The sequence below is a fragment of the Engystomops pustulosus genome, chromosome 6, assembly GCF_040894005.1.
Source record: "Engystomops pustulosus chromosome 6, aEngPut4.maternal, whole genome shotgun sequence".
Classification (NCBI taxonomy): Eukaryota; Metazoa; Chordata; class Amphibia; order Anura; family Leptodactylidae; genus Engystomops; species Engystomops pustulosus.
In genome coordinates this window covers 130,846,245-130,859,103 of record NC_092416.1, presented here as the reverse complement: position 1 = coordinate 130,859,103, position 12,859 = coordinate 130,846,245, and the positions used below count along the sequence as shown (strand labels likewise).

Here is a 12,859-nt window from a genome sequence, read left to right as displayed (position 1 = left end):
GAGTCAGAAACCTGCTTAAAAATTATGTTAAATATTCATTAAATGTGGCACACTGCATTTCCGGTCCAAATTGCTGGCATACATCTCCCCCATTAACTTGTATAGTAACCACCTATACAGCGTTGTTCACACATTATCCCTCTTGGTCATTTTCCCCAGATGGCCTCACACTGTAATCCTCTTAGTGCTTTGCTTCTAAGCAAGCAGGGTCAAGCTCAGATGTACAGGCGGTCCCCTACTTAAGGACACCTGTCTTACAGACAACCCATAGTTACAGACAGACCCCTCTGACCTCTGGTGAAGTCTCTGGATGCTTTCCTATAGTCCCAGACTGCAATGATCAGCTGTAAGGTGTCTGTAATGAAGCTTTATTGATAATCCTTGGTCCCTTTCCAGCAAAAAATGTCACTGGGCCCAAATTTTTTTTGTCTGGATCTACAATTATAAAATATACAGTTTCGACATGCATACAAATTCAACTTAAAAACAAACCTCCGGACCCTATCTTGTACGTAACCCGGAGACTGCCTGTATCTGTGTATGCCAGAATGATTTGTTCCTGAAGTGCTGTGCGCCACATTTACTGAAGGTTTTAGACCATTTTGGGTGGTTTTCAAACTCCTATGAAAAATGGGTGTGTCCTCAATAACTAGGGGGCGGGGCCTGTACAGAAAATAGAAAATGCGATATTGTGGTGCACAAACTACCAATAGAAGGTGCACAGTATTACTTGTACTGTATCAGACACTGGGATTGATCTGTCTAGATGTACCCTGCACTGATCCAGTAATACATCTGCCCATGTACCTACACACAGTGGTCACCTACCCTGGTACTTGGCTGCACATGTGTAGATTTGCTGGTAGTAGGGATCACCTAATCTATTGTGTTTACCAGCGCCATACCTCTTTAAACCTGCTGAGTGCACAGTCTGGTTGATGTGGGGGTCCTATGCCACTAATGAATGAGGTGGAAGCTGCTGCAAGTATTTGCACAGTATAAAGGGTGAATTGTGGGATTTGGTGCAGGGGGAGCAGTTGAATGGTGTGTCTTTGTTCTGCCGCCTGGCCCCGCTCCAGAGATCTCTCACAAGGTTTCGTGCTGACAAGCTATTTATAGTAATATGGCCCCATTGTCATGACAACAGAGCTGGAGGCCAGGGCGCGGGCAGCTATTTCTGGACCATTTGTAATGCAACACTGGGAAAGTTAGATTATCCTCTCAAACTAGTCCAACTTCAGATGACAAATCTCTCTCCCCTCCATCCTGGCACTGATCGTTGTGTGTCCGCAGATCGAGAAGGAACTTTTTGTAAGATCCCTGCTCAGACAAGTGGTGCACACTGAGTTGGGTTCCCCTGTATAGGTGGTCCATTGCTATCGCTCAGGTCTGTGGAGCTTCAGTCTCCTAAAACCTTTGCCCCTCTGCCTCATTGTGGGAGGAATGTGCGCTACATCCAGGCGGCTGAAAGCAAAACTTGTAGCTGTGTGTACGATGCAGCTCCTTCACATTGGAGAAAAGGTCGGATTATGTAGATTTTATTAATGTTTTCAAGAATTTCAAGTGCGTATACAAATGTATCTTTATGGCCGAAACTTGTAAGTGCTCATCCGATGTTCAGTCACTGGTGGGATGTGCCGTTCTTATGGGCGCAGTACTGAGGGGACACTAGAGACGGCTTCTCATCCACACTGACCATGGTGGAGAGCATCACGCACAACCCTTCAGCATGGATAGCAGTGCATTTGTAGGAAATACAGGGGTATGGCACAGATGACCTAAATGGCTACATGGTGACCTGGCATGTCACAGGGCCGGGGACCCCAGCACACAGCTGGTCACATTCATCAGATTTGAAATTATTGCAGCCATTTATGTTGTGGCGGTAGTGACGTTTAGCTTGCGACTGCATCCACTTTCATTATGTGTGAAGAAGACAGGTGTCATGGCTAAAGTCAAGCCTTAGAGCAGACAGGACACTTCTGCCTTCAGTAGTCTCTGCATCCGTGACCGCTACAATGAGCTTCCTAGCACACACTTGTGTTTGTATAGCCAGCATGGGAATCCTATCAAAATTACATTATCAGCTGTCAGTAGCTGTCACTAGATAAGGGAGGCTTGGCAAAGGTATAGCTTATGGAGAACTCCACCCTGAATGCTGGCGTTCCCACAGGGGACCCCCTTACAACATCTGATAGGGCCATGCTTTCCTGGTAACATTTTGCCCATCTCTGGCTTTGCAGTAGCCAAGATTAATCCAGTAGGATTGACCAGTTCCTGAGTGATTTGTTTTGGCTTTCTTTCCGGAAGAAGTGACCACTTCATTTCTAGAAGGGTAGATGGGGCAATTGGCATTTACAAAATTGCCATTTTTGAAGTTCTTGTGGCACCTCTGATGACCCTCACAATCTCGCTTAAAGGACATCAAAATCCATTATGATAAAACAGCGAGGGGGCGGGTTACTAGAGCCCTTCAGAGCTGTGGCTACACAGGCTGTTGTACTGTGCAGAGCACTTCCCCGTACACACACACACTGTGCTGAAATGCAAAACAGCAGCTGTGTGCGATCATATCCAGCAGAGGGGGGTGAGACAGTGTAACATCCTTTGAATCCTGAGCACAGAGGGCCTCTGCTAACACCCACAGGAGCCCTTCAGATTCATTAGCATATATATTTTTTTTAATTATTATTATAGAATGTTATCTGGATAACAGATATAAAATGATTACCACAGTCACGATTTATGAGCAAGTGCCCCTGGCTTATCATGCAGATTTTTTTTTTGTGGTAGATTTCCTTTAAGCCCCATATGCAGTGGTCCTTAGTTTATTCTGGTACAGAAGTCCCACAACTCGGCATACTGCCTCCACGGTCTTTAAAGCTACTTGATTAATGTGGCGCAATTAATCAATTTATTGGTGCAGATTACACGAGGTTGGGGTGCTTTTTGATTGGTGAGTCTCCCCCAGCGTGCTTTAGTTGAAAACTCTACATGGTCCTTTTGGTGAGGTTTTTGTAGCATATTATTCATGATTTCTCAACAATACAACACCATATTCAAAATTAAAACTGGCCTATAAGTAAAACAATATACAGGCAGTCCCCGGGTTATGTACAAGATTGGGTCCGGAGGTTTGTTCTTAAGTTGAATTTGTATGTAAGTCGAAACTGTATATTTTATAATTGTAGATCCAGACAAAAAAAATCTTGGCCCCAGTGACAATTGGAGTTGAAACATTTTTCCTGTAATGGGACCAAGGGTTATCAATAAAGCTTCATTACAGACACTTCACAGCTGATCATTGCAGTCTGGGACTATAGTAAAGCATCCAGAAAGCTTCACCAGAGGTCATAGGGGTCTGTCTGTAACTATAGGTTGTCTGTAAGTCGGGTGTCCTTAAAGGGGTTATGCCACGAAACAATTGACTGCAAAAAGCTGTCAAAGAGGTTAAAATATTTCAAAAATCTATATGTAATGGTTACCTGGAAGTAAAGATACCTTTCTATTTATTATTATGATGCGTGTTCAGCCTCTATTCTGCTCCACACAGAAGCAGATGTGGGAGGGGCCTAGCCAGGCACATGCACAGCACTGACAGCGGCAGTTATTCCACAACTTAGTGCTACAGAGCGCTCAGCCTTCAGAGTCTCCTTCCACCTGCTGTGCTCAAATAGTCCCTGCATTACTGATCCAATAGAAGTCCAATTGAAATGTGTCATACGCCCCATGTTAAAAGTGCACCAAAAAAAAGTTGGTGCAGTCTGTCAAAGCAATGCAGGGGGCACCAGATTCATGAAGAACGTGCGCTAGAAATCCTGAATCTGGCGCCCCCTGTATTATACACAGGACACTGCACATAGTACACATGTACTATGTATTCTCACAGCATCATGGTCGGTCAGGCTGACATGCATGGATGCATAAATAGGTGACAGCTTCTCACATGTTACTGATCTTTAGCTACTTCCCTGCTAGTCAGGGACAGGACAGCAGTGTAACATGGAGGGACAGTGAATGGAGGAGAGTACAGGAGGAGGACTGCAGGACAGCAGTGTAACATGGAGGGACAGTGAATGGAGGAGAGTACAGGAGGAGGACTGCAGGACAGCAGGGTAGCATGGAGGGACAGTGAATGGAGGAGAGTACAGGAGGAGGACTGCAGGACAGCAGGGTAACATGGAGGGACAGTGAATGGTGGAGAGTAGGAGGAGGACTGCAGGACAGCAGTGTAACATGGAGGGACAGTCAATGGTGGAGAGTACAGGGGGAGGACTGTATCAGGAGAGGTCAGAGCTCAGCCTGTTACTTGTGTTATCTCTGCAGCCTCCTGTGTGACCTGACTAATGGTGGAGGGAGGAGAGGGCTGATACATTGCTATGATCCATGTTAGGGGGGACTCCTCTGTGCAGCAGATGTCATGTATATCTGCAGTTACCTTGTATCTGCTGCTGGAATCAACTTTGGAGCAGTGGAAATCGCCTCATTCACTGGTGTAGACGGCTGAGCTCTCTGTCCCCTGTCTCACTTCCTATTGGCTGCAGTGTGTCAGGTGATCTCTCAGTGTGGAGTGATCTGTAGTGCAGAGCAGCTGGTGGAATGTTTGTGCGCAGACTCCGCCAGATCAGCTGTAGCTCAGGACGGGACACAGCTACCACTAGAGGGCGCCAGCAACCAGGACAAAAGGAGTTATCTCAGTAAGGCTGCAGATTTTGTAATAAGTGTAAATGGTGAAAGTACTTTTAACAATGCATTGGACCCAATTACAGCAATGTGCAATGGTGACACAACCCCTTTAAGTAGGGGACCGCCTGTACTTTAAAGAGCACTTGTTGCAAACTTTATCAGCAGCAGTACCTAATAGGTTTACCTACATCATACTTACCCTGTTATAGTTTCCCTTTCCTGCCATGTGACCCTCCATCACTAACATTGAAGTGGTCACAATGGAGGGACACTCCAGGAAAAACCTTTGTTGTTTTTCACTGCTTATCTGATTGTAGAGAATGTGTAAGAAGTGCAAGGAGTTCGAGAGACTCCAGACACCACTATGACTTCTAGTTATGTCTAGCTCTGTGCTGTCTTTTATAGTACCCATGATGCATCAGCAGAGCATCACTTGGGTAGCTAGACACTGTATCATTTCTTCCTGTGGGGGGGCAGTGTAGTAGATCTCACTGCATTCTCCTACTAGATCTAGAGGTGAGTATACATCCTGGAGACCACACTCTCCTCAATCATTAGAGTTGTGTAATAAAAAATCAATAGCTGATAGCTTATTACTGCCCCCCTGTGGAAGGCCTGTGTGGTACAGCCCAGGTAATTGTATCACATGTATCACCGAAGTTGCAAGCTGGATCCCAGAAATGTTTTAATCAATGGCAATAACTAAATAAGTAAAAAAATAATAATAAAAATCATTGACTTCATTTCTTTGGGTGGCATCAAAAATGGTGTCTCTTTCGGCTTTTTTTGTGTCTGTAAACTTGTATTACAAAAAGGTTAATGATCTTTTGTATTTTTTTTCTTCCCTTCCAGTTTTCTAGACAAGATTGACATTGTGCAACAGAATGACTATACACCCACTGATCAGGTGAGTGTATATAGTATATGGGGGGCCCCCAAATTCTGCATATTGTGTGTTCTGCACCATAATGAAGATTTCTCTGCACGAAAGCCAGAAAGTAACTGGGCAATTTACTTGGCAAAAACGCATTAAAAGGGTTTACCCTGTGCCCCATTTTTATGGGCTTTCAGGCACCAGTCATGGACGGACTAAGAGGACCTGCAGTCCCCTGTTCTGCCAATTGTGGGTAGTCCTATTAGATGGAACCACTGAGATCAGACATTTAACCCCTTTATTCCACATCAGTCTGAGGGTACCATCTTCTAAAAACGTGTAATAAAAAAAAAATAATAATAATTAAAACTGGCTGTTGGGTGTGATACAGATTTTCTTGCTCTAGGATTTACTACGGTGCAGAGTCCTGACATCAGGAATATTTGAAACCAAGTTTCAGGTTGATAAAGTGAACTTTCAGTAAGTACAGAATTACATTTAGTATTTGTATGTCTGTCTATGATTGATAACATGATTGGTAACTTGTGGTGTCTGATGCTTTCTCTCTCTTAGCATGTTTGATGTTGGCGGCCAACGTGATGAACGCAGAAAATGGATCCAGTGCTTTAATGGTAAGACCAAAAGGATCCTGCTTTACTTCATGTGGTATAATGGATTATAGTACAACCACCTAAAATTTGCCTCATGAGAAATCTGTTCGCCTACCAGATGGTCTTTTCCATTTACCAATGAGTCTTGGTGTAGGCAAAGCCTAGTACCAGTGGGGCTGATGCCGCCCTTCCTTCCCGGCTTATTTGCTGTTGGATGACTTGGTATATTTGTCACTGTGCTAACAAACCAGATATTTTCTTTCAGATGTGACAGCGATAATATTTGTGGTCGCCAGCAGCAGCTATAATATGGTGATTCGGGAGGACAATCAGACCAACAGACTCCAGGAAGCACTAAACCTCTTTAAGAGCATCTGGAACAATAGGTATCAAGTTCATTTTTATTTTCCTTATTTATTTTTTATGGGGTATTTGCATTTCTGATTATTAAAGGACTCGTGTTTTGGTTTATTTTACTATATTTTCTGGCCAACAAAAAAAACCAAGCAGTTGAAGTCTCCAGCCCATGTCTTTGGTGGCGGTTACAGCAATAGCTGTAGCTTTTCACACCGAACAGTTTTCCACAACATACTAGGCATGTTTATCTATGAAATGTTCTAGAAAGCTTTGCTCTGCTGGTATCCACCACATAAATGCGCGGATTACCATGGCAATTGACAACTGATTAAGTTTCCTTTTATTTCCTTTCCTTAACAGGTGGCTACGGACCATTTCAGTCATTCTCTTCTTAAATAAACAAGATCTACTTGCAGAGAAAGTTTTGGCTGGAAAATCGAAAATTGAGGACTACTTTCCAGATTTTGGTCGCTACACCACCCCAGATGATGGTGAGTTTCCTTGTCATGTTCAACAAAATCTGACAATTGTAGTAATGTGACTTGTATAGCCACATGCAAAAAAAAATTTCTGTAAATCTGTTTTGTTTTTTTCTCATGCTAGCAATTCCAGAACCCGGGGAGGACCCGAGAGTCACAAGGGCCAAGTATTTTATTAGAGATGAGTTTCTTGTAAGTTTTTATACTTTTTTTTTTATGTGCACATTGTCCTAATTGTAAAATGGATCATAATAATGAGCATAATAAATTCATTACCCTAGCACTGTGATTACAAGTGCCCACAGGGCCCCTATATGTGGAATTCAGTAGGTTCTCTAAACTTGGTGAAGGGGGAGTGATGGTTTTTGCGTTCTCTAGATTTGGTGGCAAAGCATCTCCCTTTGAATGCATACACTTCGGGGCAGCACACTATAGGGACTGTTTCCTAGAGGCTTGCACTTCTGATGCTGAGAGTTATAATTGTAGATGATGATCACCTCAATTTATCTTTGTGTGTTTTTTTTTCTTTTTTTTAATGCTTCCCACCCATCTGTATAGTGCCCTCAGGGGCCAGGGCATGTCCAGGCTTTGATCATTTATTTAAGTTTTAATGTAATTTTTGAAGCTAAAACCAAACAAGATTTTTATCCTGCTCTTTAATATAAAAGGTGGTTATAAATATATTCCATTCTTTTGCTTGTTTTTTTTTGTTTTAGAAACTGTCACAAAACCTGAACATATATAAATAAAGATTATTATTATTATTATTATTATTATATTTACAGACAACCTAAAATGTTGGTTTTGTTCTCTGGTTTCTGTGTGGATTTAATCACTTTTTGCAGCAGTTTCTCTGATGCATGATGTTGTTAGCTAGGACTATAATAAGCTAATGGTTCTAATATGTAACTATGATTTAAAGGTTCAAGGTTTTATTGGATTAGTAGTTAAAGTGGTTTTCCAATGAACCTGTTGATTAGTTTGGGTCTCTGTGCTGAAACCCCCCCTGCAGATCACTAATACAAGGATTCCAACAGACCCCTCGCCGCTCCTCAGACTAATGGAGCAGATGGCTGCACTTGACCGACCCCTTGTTTTTGCGATCTGCAGGGTCTCAGCAAGTTGTGGATAGGGCCTAACTTTCCCTTGTAGGAAAAGCCCTTTAAAGGTGTAAGTGTGTATGATCCCAGGGTGTCTGGCAGCCAAGAACCCCTCCTTCCTTCCCCACATGCAATCACTTCTGTGGGATTTCCAAGAAGAGAAGGGGGGCTGTGGACAAGGATATATTTAAAATTGTAATAGAGATTTTATAGGTTTATATGTTTACATATTTCACATATTTTTTGTGCATTTATAAACTTAAATGATACAAGTTATACTAAATGAGCTTTTTCTGTTCCCTTTCTACAGAGAATCAGTACAGCGAGCGGGGATGGGCGGCACTACTGTTACCCTCACTTCACGTGTGCAGTTGATACGGAAAATATTCGAAGGGTTTTTAATGATTGTCGGGACATTATCCAAAGGATGCACCTCCGTCAATACGAACTGTTGTGATGGAGATATTCTAAAAAAAAAAATTTTGTTCCCGTTTTTGTTTTTTTTTTTTTCCCATTTTTTTTTTTTTCCTGGACTCTTAATTCAAATAAAAAAAAATGAAACTACAAAGATGCCACACATACAACCATAAAACAAAGGGGGTGGGGAAACAATCCAACCATGAAGGGATGGAAAAACTGGGTGCAATCTCCCTCTCCAGCTTGCACCCTTTTTTTTTTTTTTTTTTTTTTGCTTGTTTCCTTGCTGTCGGACAATTTGTGGAACTGTTAGCTTGCTGACCCTCGCCCCCCCTTCTCCCTGCCCTGAAACAGCACGGGCTGGCGCCAAATGTACCCTTGACTTATGGACTATTGTCCTGAACCCTGATGCCCCACCCCTTTTAGAAATGCCAATGTAAAATGCAGTGCGTGTGGAGGATTTTGACTTCATATAATGTATACACATGTGTCTGGAAGAGGTCTGTGCGGTGGGCTGGAGACTGTACTGATTATTTCCATCCCTCAATATGGGCCTAATTCTATCCTGACCTTCACCCATTATATCAACTTTGTATTCCTTCACTGCATTGCTGACCGCCAACTGAGAAAGGACACTTGACTCTTGACTAATATTGTGTCTTGATATTATGGAGCTGGGAAGCTCCCTGCCATCACTGGGAGGGCAGTGGCAAGAGATTTTATGCCTTTAACAAGGGTGCCATTCTTTTTTTTTTTCTTTTCTTTTTTTTTTTTTTTAAGAAAAAAAAAAAAACAATAAATACTTGGATATGAATTTCAACATATCGATGTATTTATTTCCAAAAACAAAAAAAAACCTGGACATTTGTGCGGAGTTAGCCACGCTTTATTAATTTTTTTTTTTTTCCCCCCTCTCTACCCACTTTGCCCTTTAAACAACCTTGTGTGATCTTTAAATCTTCAATCCTGAGCAGAATGTTAGACCTCTGTCTTCACAAACATGATCACTCCCTTTCCTTCTGTACAACACCCCTCACTTTCTTTTCATGTTTTTTTTTTTTTTTTGTTTTGTTTTTATTTTACTGCTGGATTATTCTTTGTACAGAATGTAAAATGTATTATTTTGTACAACTTTATTGAAAAAAAAAAACTTGTAGAAGAGCTTTGTGCCTTGATTTTGGCTGTGCCCTGTGCGATGAGCTAAGTTGTAAGTATGCCCCTCCTCCCTGTTTATCTTCCTGCGTCCACTCAACATTGGAGAAAATCAATCTGTAGTAATATTTTTTTTTTCTGGTTTAAAAAAAAAAAAAGCCAAATGGCTGTTGAGTAAAAATTACATAAAATTGTAAAAATGTTTCAAATTTAACCACTTCTAACGTGGGTCTAATCTATGTGACCCACTGTGGCTTCATCATGCTTTCAGCTTGATCTCATTTAAACACCTATCCAAGTGCAAAAATAACATGGCTTATTTACACATTAACCAAATTTTGCTACAAATAAGAACTAGTGCTTTTATCGTTACTGTAGCTATTGTTCTAATATCTTCGTAAACCAAAACCCAGATGTTCAAATACCTAGTTCTAAGTCTATATTCACATGTCAGCGCCGAGGAAAAGATAGGACACGTCCTACGGCTATGGAACGGTACTGTGCTGCGCCGTACCGCTCCAGACGGCAGCGCGCACCTATTGCCAGCCTATGGGGGGGACATATATCCGACGTATATGCCTGGTTACTTTGCTTTAACTCTCCCATCAGCATCTTCTGTTGTCAGATGTAAACTTTTTCTAAACATATGACCATTGTCATAATTGTAGGTACATTTTAGCTTAACCATACATGTGGCTTATGGCAGATGTTTGCTCAGATGTTGGATCAATATTAGCTGGAATCCTTCATTTAGGTTGCCTTGCCGTACACCATGTGCACAGAATAAACTATGTAAACCTGGCTCCTGAGCAAGAGGCTTGGGCTACTTTCACACTGCTGTGTGTTACCCTGAGAAAGCACACAGCAGCACGCTGGAAAGTGGTGCTGCTCACCCCTCCTTTCTCTCCAGCAATGCCAAGTGGTACACACAGGGAAAAATGGAGCTGTAGCCATTTATTAGAATATGTATTGAATACAGGCGGTCCCCTACTTAAGTACACCCGACTTACAGACAACCCATAGTTTCAGACAGACCCTCTGACCTCTGGTGAAGCTTTCTGAATGCTTTACTATAGTCCCAGACTGCAATAATCAGCTGTAAGGTGTCTGTAATGAAGCTTTATTGATAATCCTTGGTCTCATTACAGCAAAAAATGTTCAAACTCCAATTGTCACTGGGGCCAAAACATTTTTTTTGTCTGGATCTACAATTATAAAATATACAGTTTCGACTTGCATACAAATTCAACTTAAGAACAAACCTCCGGACCCTATCTTGTATGTAACCCGGGGACTGCCTGTATACGTCCTTACATGTGCAGTGTGAAAGGGGCCCTAGGCTAGGTTCACATGGGAGATTTTCCGGCGTATACAATGAAAAACACAAAGCTGAGCATATACATGAACATTTATAATGGCATACATGCATTTTGCCTCCGTCTTTACTGTACACTCACCGGCCACTTTATTAGGTACACCATGCTAGTAACGGGTTGGACCCCCTTTTGCCTTCAGAACTGCCTCAATTCTTCGTGGCATAGATTCAACAAGGTGCTGGAAGCTCCTCAGAGATTTTGGTCCATATTGACATGATGGCATCACACAGTTGCCGCCATGTGATTGGCTGATTAGAAATTAAGTGTTAACGAGCAGTTGGACAGGTGTACCTAATAAAGTGGCCGGTGAGTGTATACGTCGTATACTGTGCTGAAAACTAGATGACAGATGCAGCAAGCTGCGTCTTTCCATGCTGCTTCCTCCTGCGATCAGTGGGGTAACTAGGAGAGGCCGGGCCCCATAGCAAACTTCTGCATGGGGCCCTCATTCCCCTTAAAAAAAATTCTATACATATTTGTGTACACATTTATATACACTCATACAGTCACTTTTACACTCATAAATACATTTATTCACTAATAGGGACACCTTTATGCACTGATATACATTTATACACTTGTATATACACTAGTTTTTTGTCTACATGTTCTTATCAGTGCAAAGTTAAACTGCAGACAAAAACCTGACGCAGGGGCTTTAATAAAGTTAATACTATATAGTACATACATACATCATATACTTAGACATACAGTATAAACACACCATATACACACAGGGGCACATTGATTATAGGCTAGTGCTAAGTGCACCAGCATATGACTCCCTGTGCATTACCTGTTTGTTACTAATTTTAGGAATTGATCTCCAGCTGTTAGCTTAAAGCCTTAGCCATAAAGGTATACTAAGTATTGTAGTTTTGCATTGGCTTGAGAGACAAAACTGCTAATGGGGAAAGTAATACTTGTTGCCTTTCATTGAACTGTTAAATAGGTTTTGCTGTTCTGCCTTCACCATGTAGATGAAGCTGCATCGGGCTGTTCTGAGCCTTGGGAAACCATTTCCATGCCAGAGACACCTCTTGGACCAACAACCATAGGCACCAAACTATTTGCAGCTTATTGAGCTGTAGGATAGCTGTACCAATATGATCACTTCAGAAATACAGTTTTTCCTTCATAAAGTAAACTTTTCATGTACATCAGACTTTTTTTGAGACACGGCAATAGTCATTGTCCTTTTAACATTTTGTTTTTCCTTCTATTATTCTGAAGGTTCAAGGTAGGTACTTGGTAACAAGTATTGACAATGGCTCAGTAATGAGTACAAAACCATTTAAAGGTATATAGTAGAAGGCGTCCTGTACTAGATACTGGATCGACGAAGAAACTCAAACAGCCTCCACTCAGGGAAGGAGCAGAATCTTACCATATTGATATTGATGGTTTGTACTAAGACAATGGCATCTGAAGCTTCTACTCTCTGTATCTTCAGGCAGTGCAGGTCTATGCTTTGATGCGGTGTGATGTACAGTCATGGCCCTAAGTTTTGAGAATGACACAAATATTATATTTTCACCTGATCTGTTGCCCTCTGGTTTTTATGAGTGTTGGTCAGATGTTTTTATCACATACAGAAATACAAGTGCAATCATATTATGAGTAACAAAAGCTTTTGACATGAATGAGTTACTGCAGCAAGTCAATATTTGCAGGACCTCTGCAATTCTCCCTGGCAGCTCTCAATCAACTTCTGGACCAAATCCTGACTGATAGCCGTCCATTCTTGCACAATCAATGCTTGCATTTTGTCACAATTTGTTGGTTTTTGTTTGTCCACCCGTCTCTT

General features: G+C 41.8%; 1 protein-coding gene across 2 annotated transcripts in view; it reads left to right on the top strand.

Annotated features, from left to right (window-relative positions):
- The window catches only part of GNAS (GNAS complex locus), a 123,227-nt gene extending 113,793 nt beyond the window's left edge, over positions 1–9,434 (top strand). For both annotated transcript variants that reach the window (XM_072111024.1, XM_072111025.1), the window contains 7 exons: positions 5,539–5,593; positions 5,967–6,040; positions 6,134–6,192; positions 6,437–6,557; positions 6,889–7,019; positions 7,132–7,199; positions 8,418–9,434. In XM_072111024.1, the coding sequence (XP_071967125.1) occupies positions 5,539–5,593; positions 5,967–6,040; positions 6,134–6,192; positions 6,437–6,557; positions 6,889–7,019; positions 7,132–7,199; positions 8,418–8,564 (655 nt within the window). In that variant the 3' untranslated portion in view covers positions 8,565–9,434. The remainder of the gene's footprint in view (positions 1–5,538; positions 5,594–5,966; positions 6,041–6,133; positions 6,193–6,436; positions 6,558–6,888; positions 7,020–7,131; positions 7,200–8,417) is intronic.
- Positions 9,435–12,859: the final 3,425 nt, after the last annotated feature.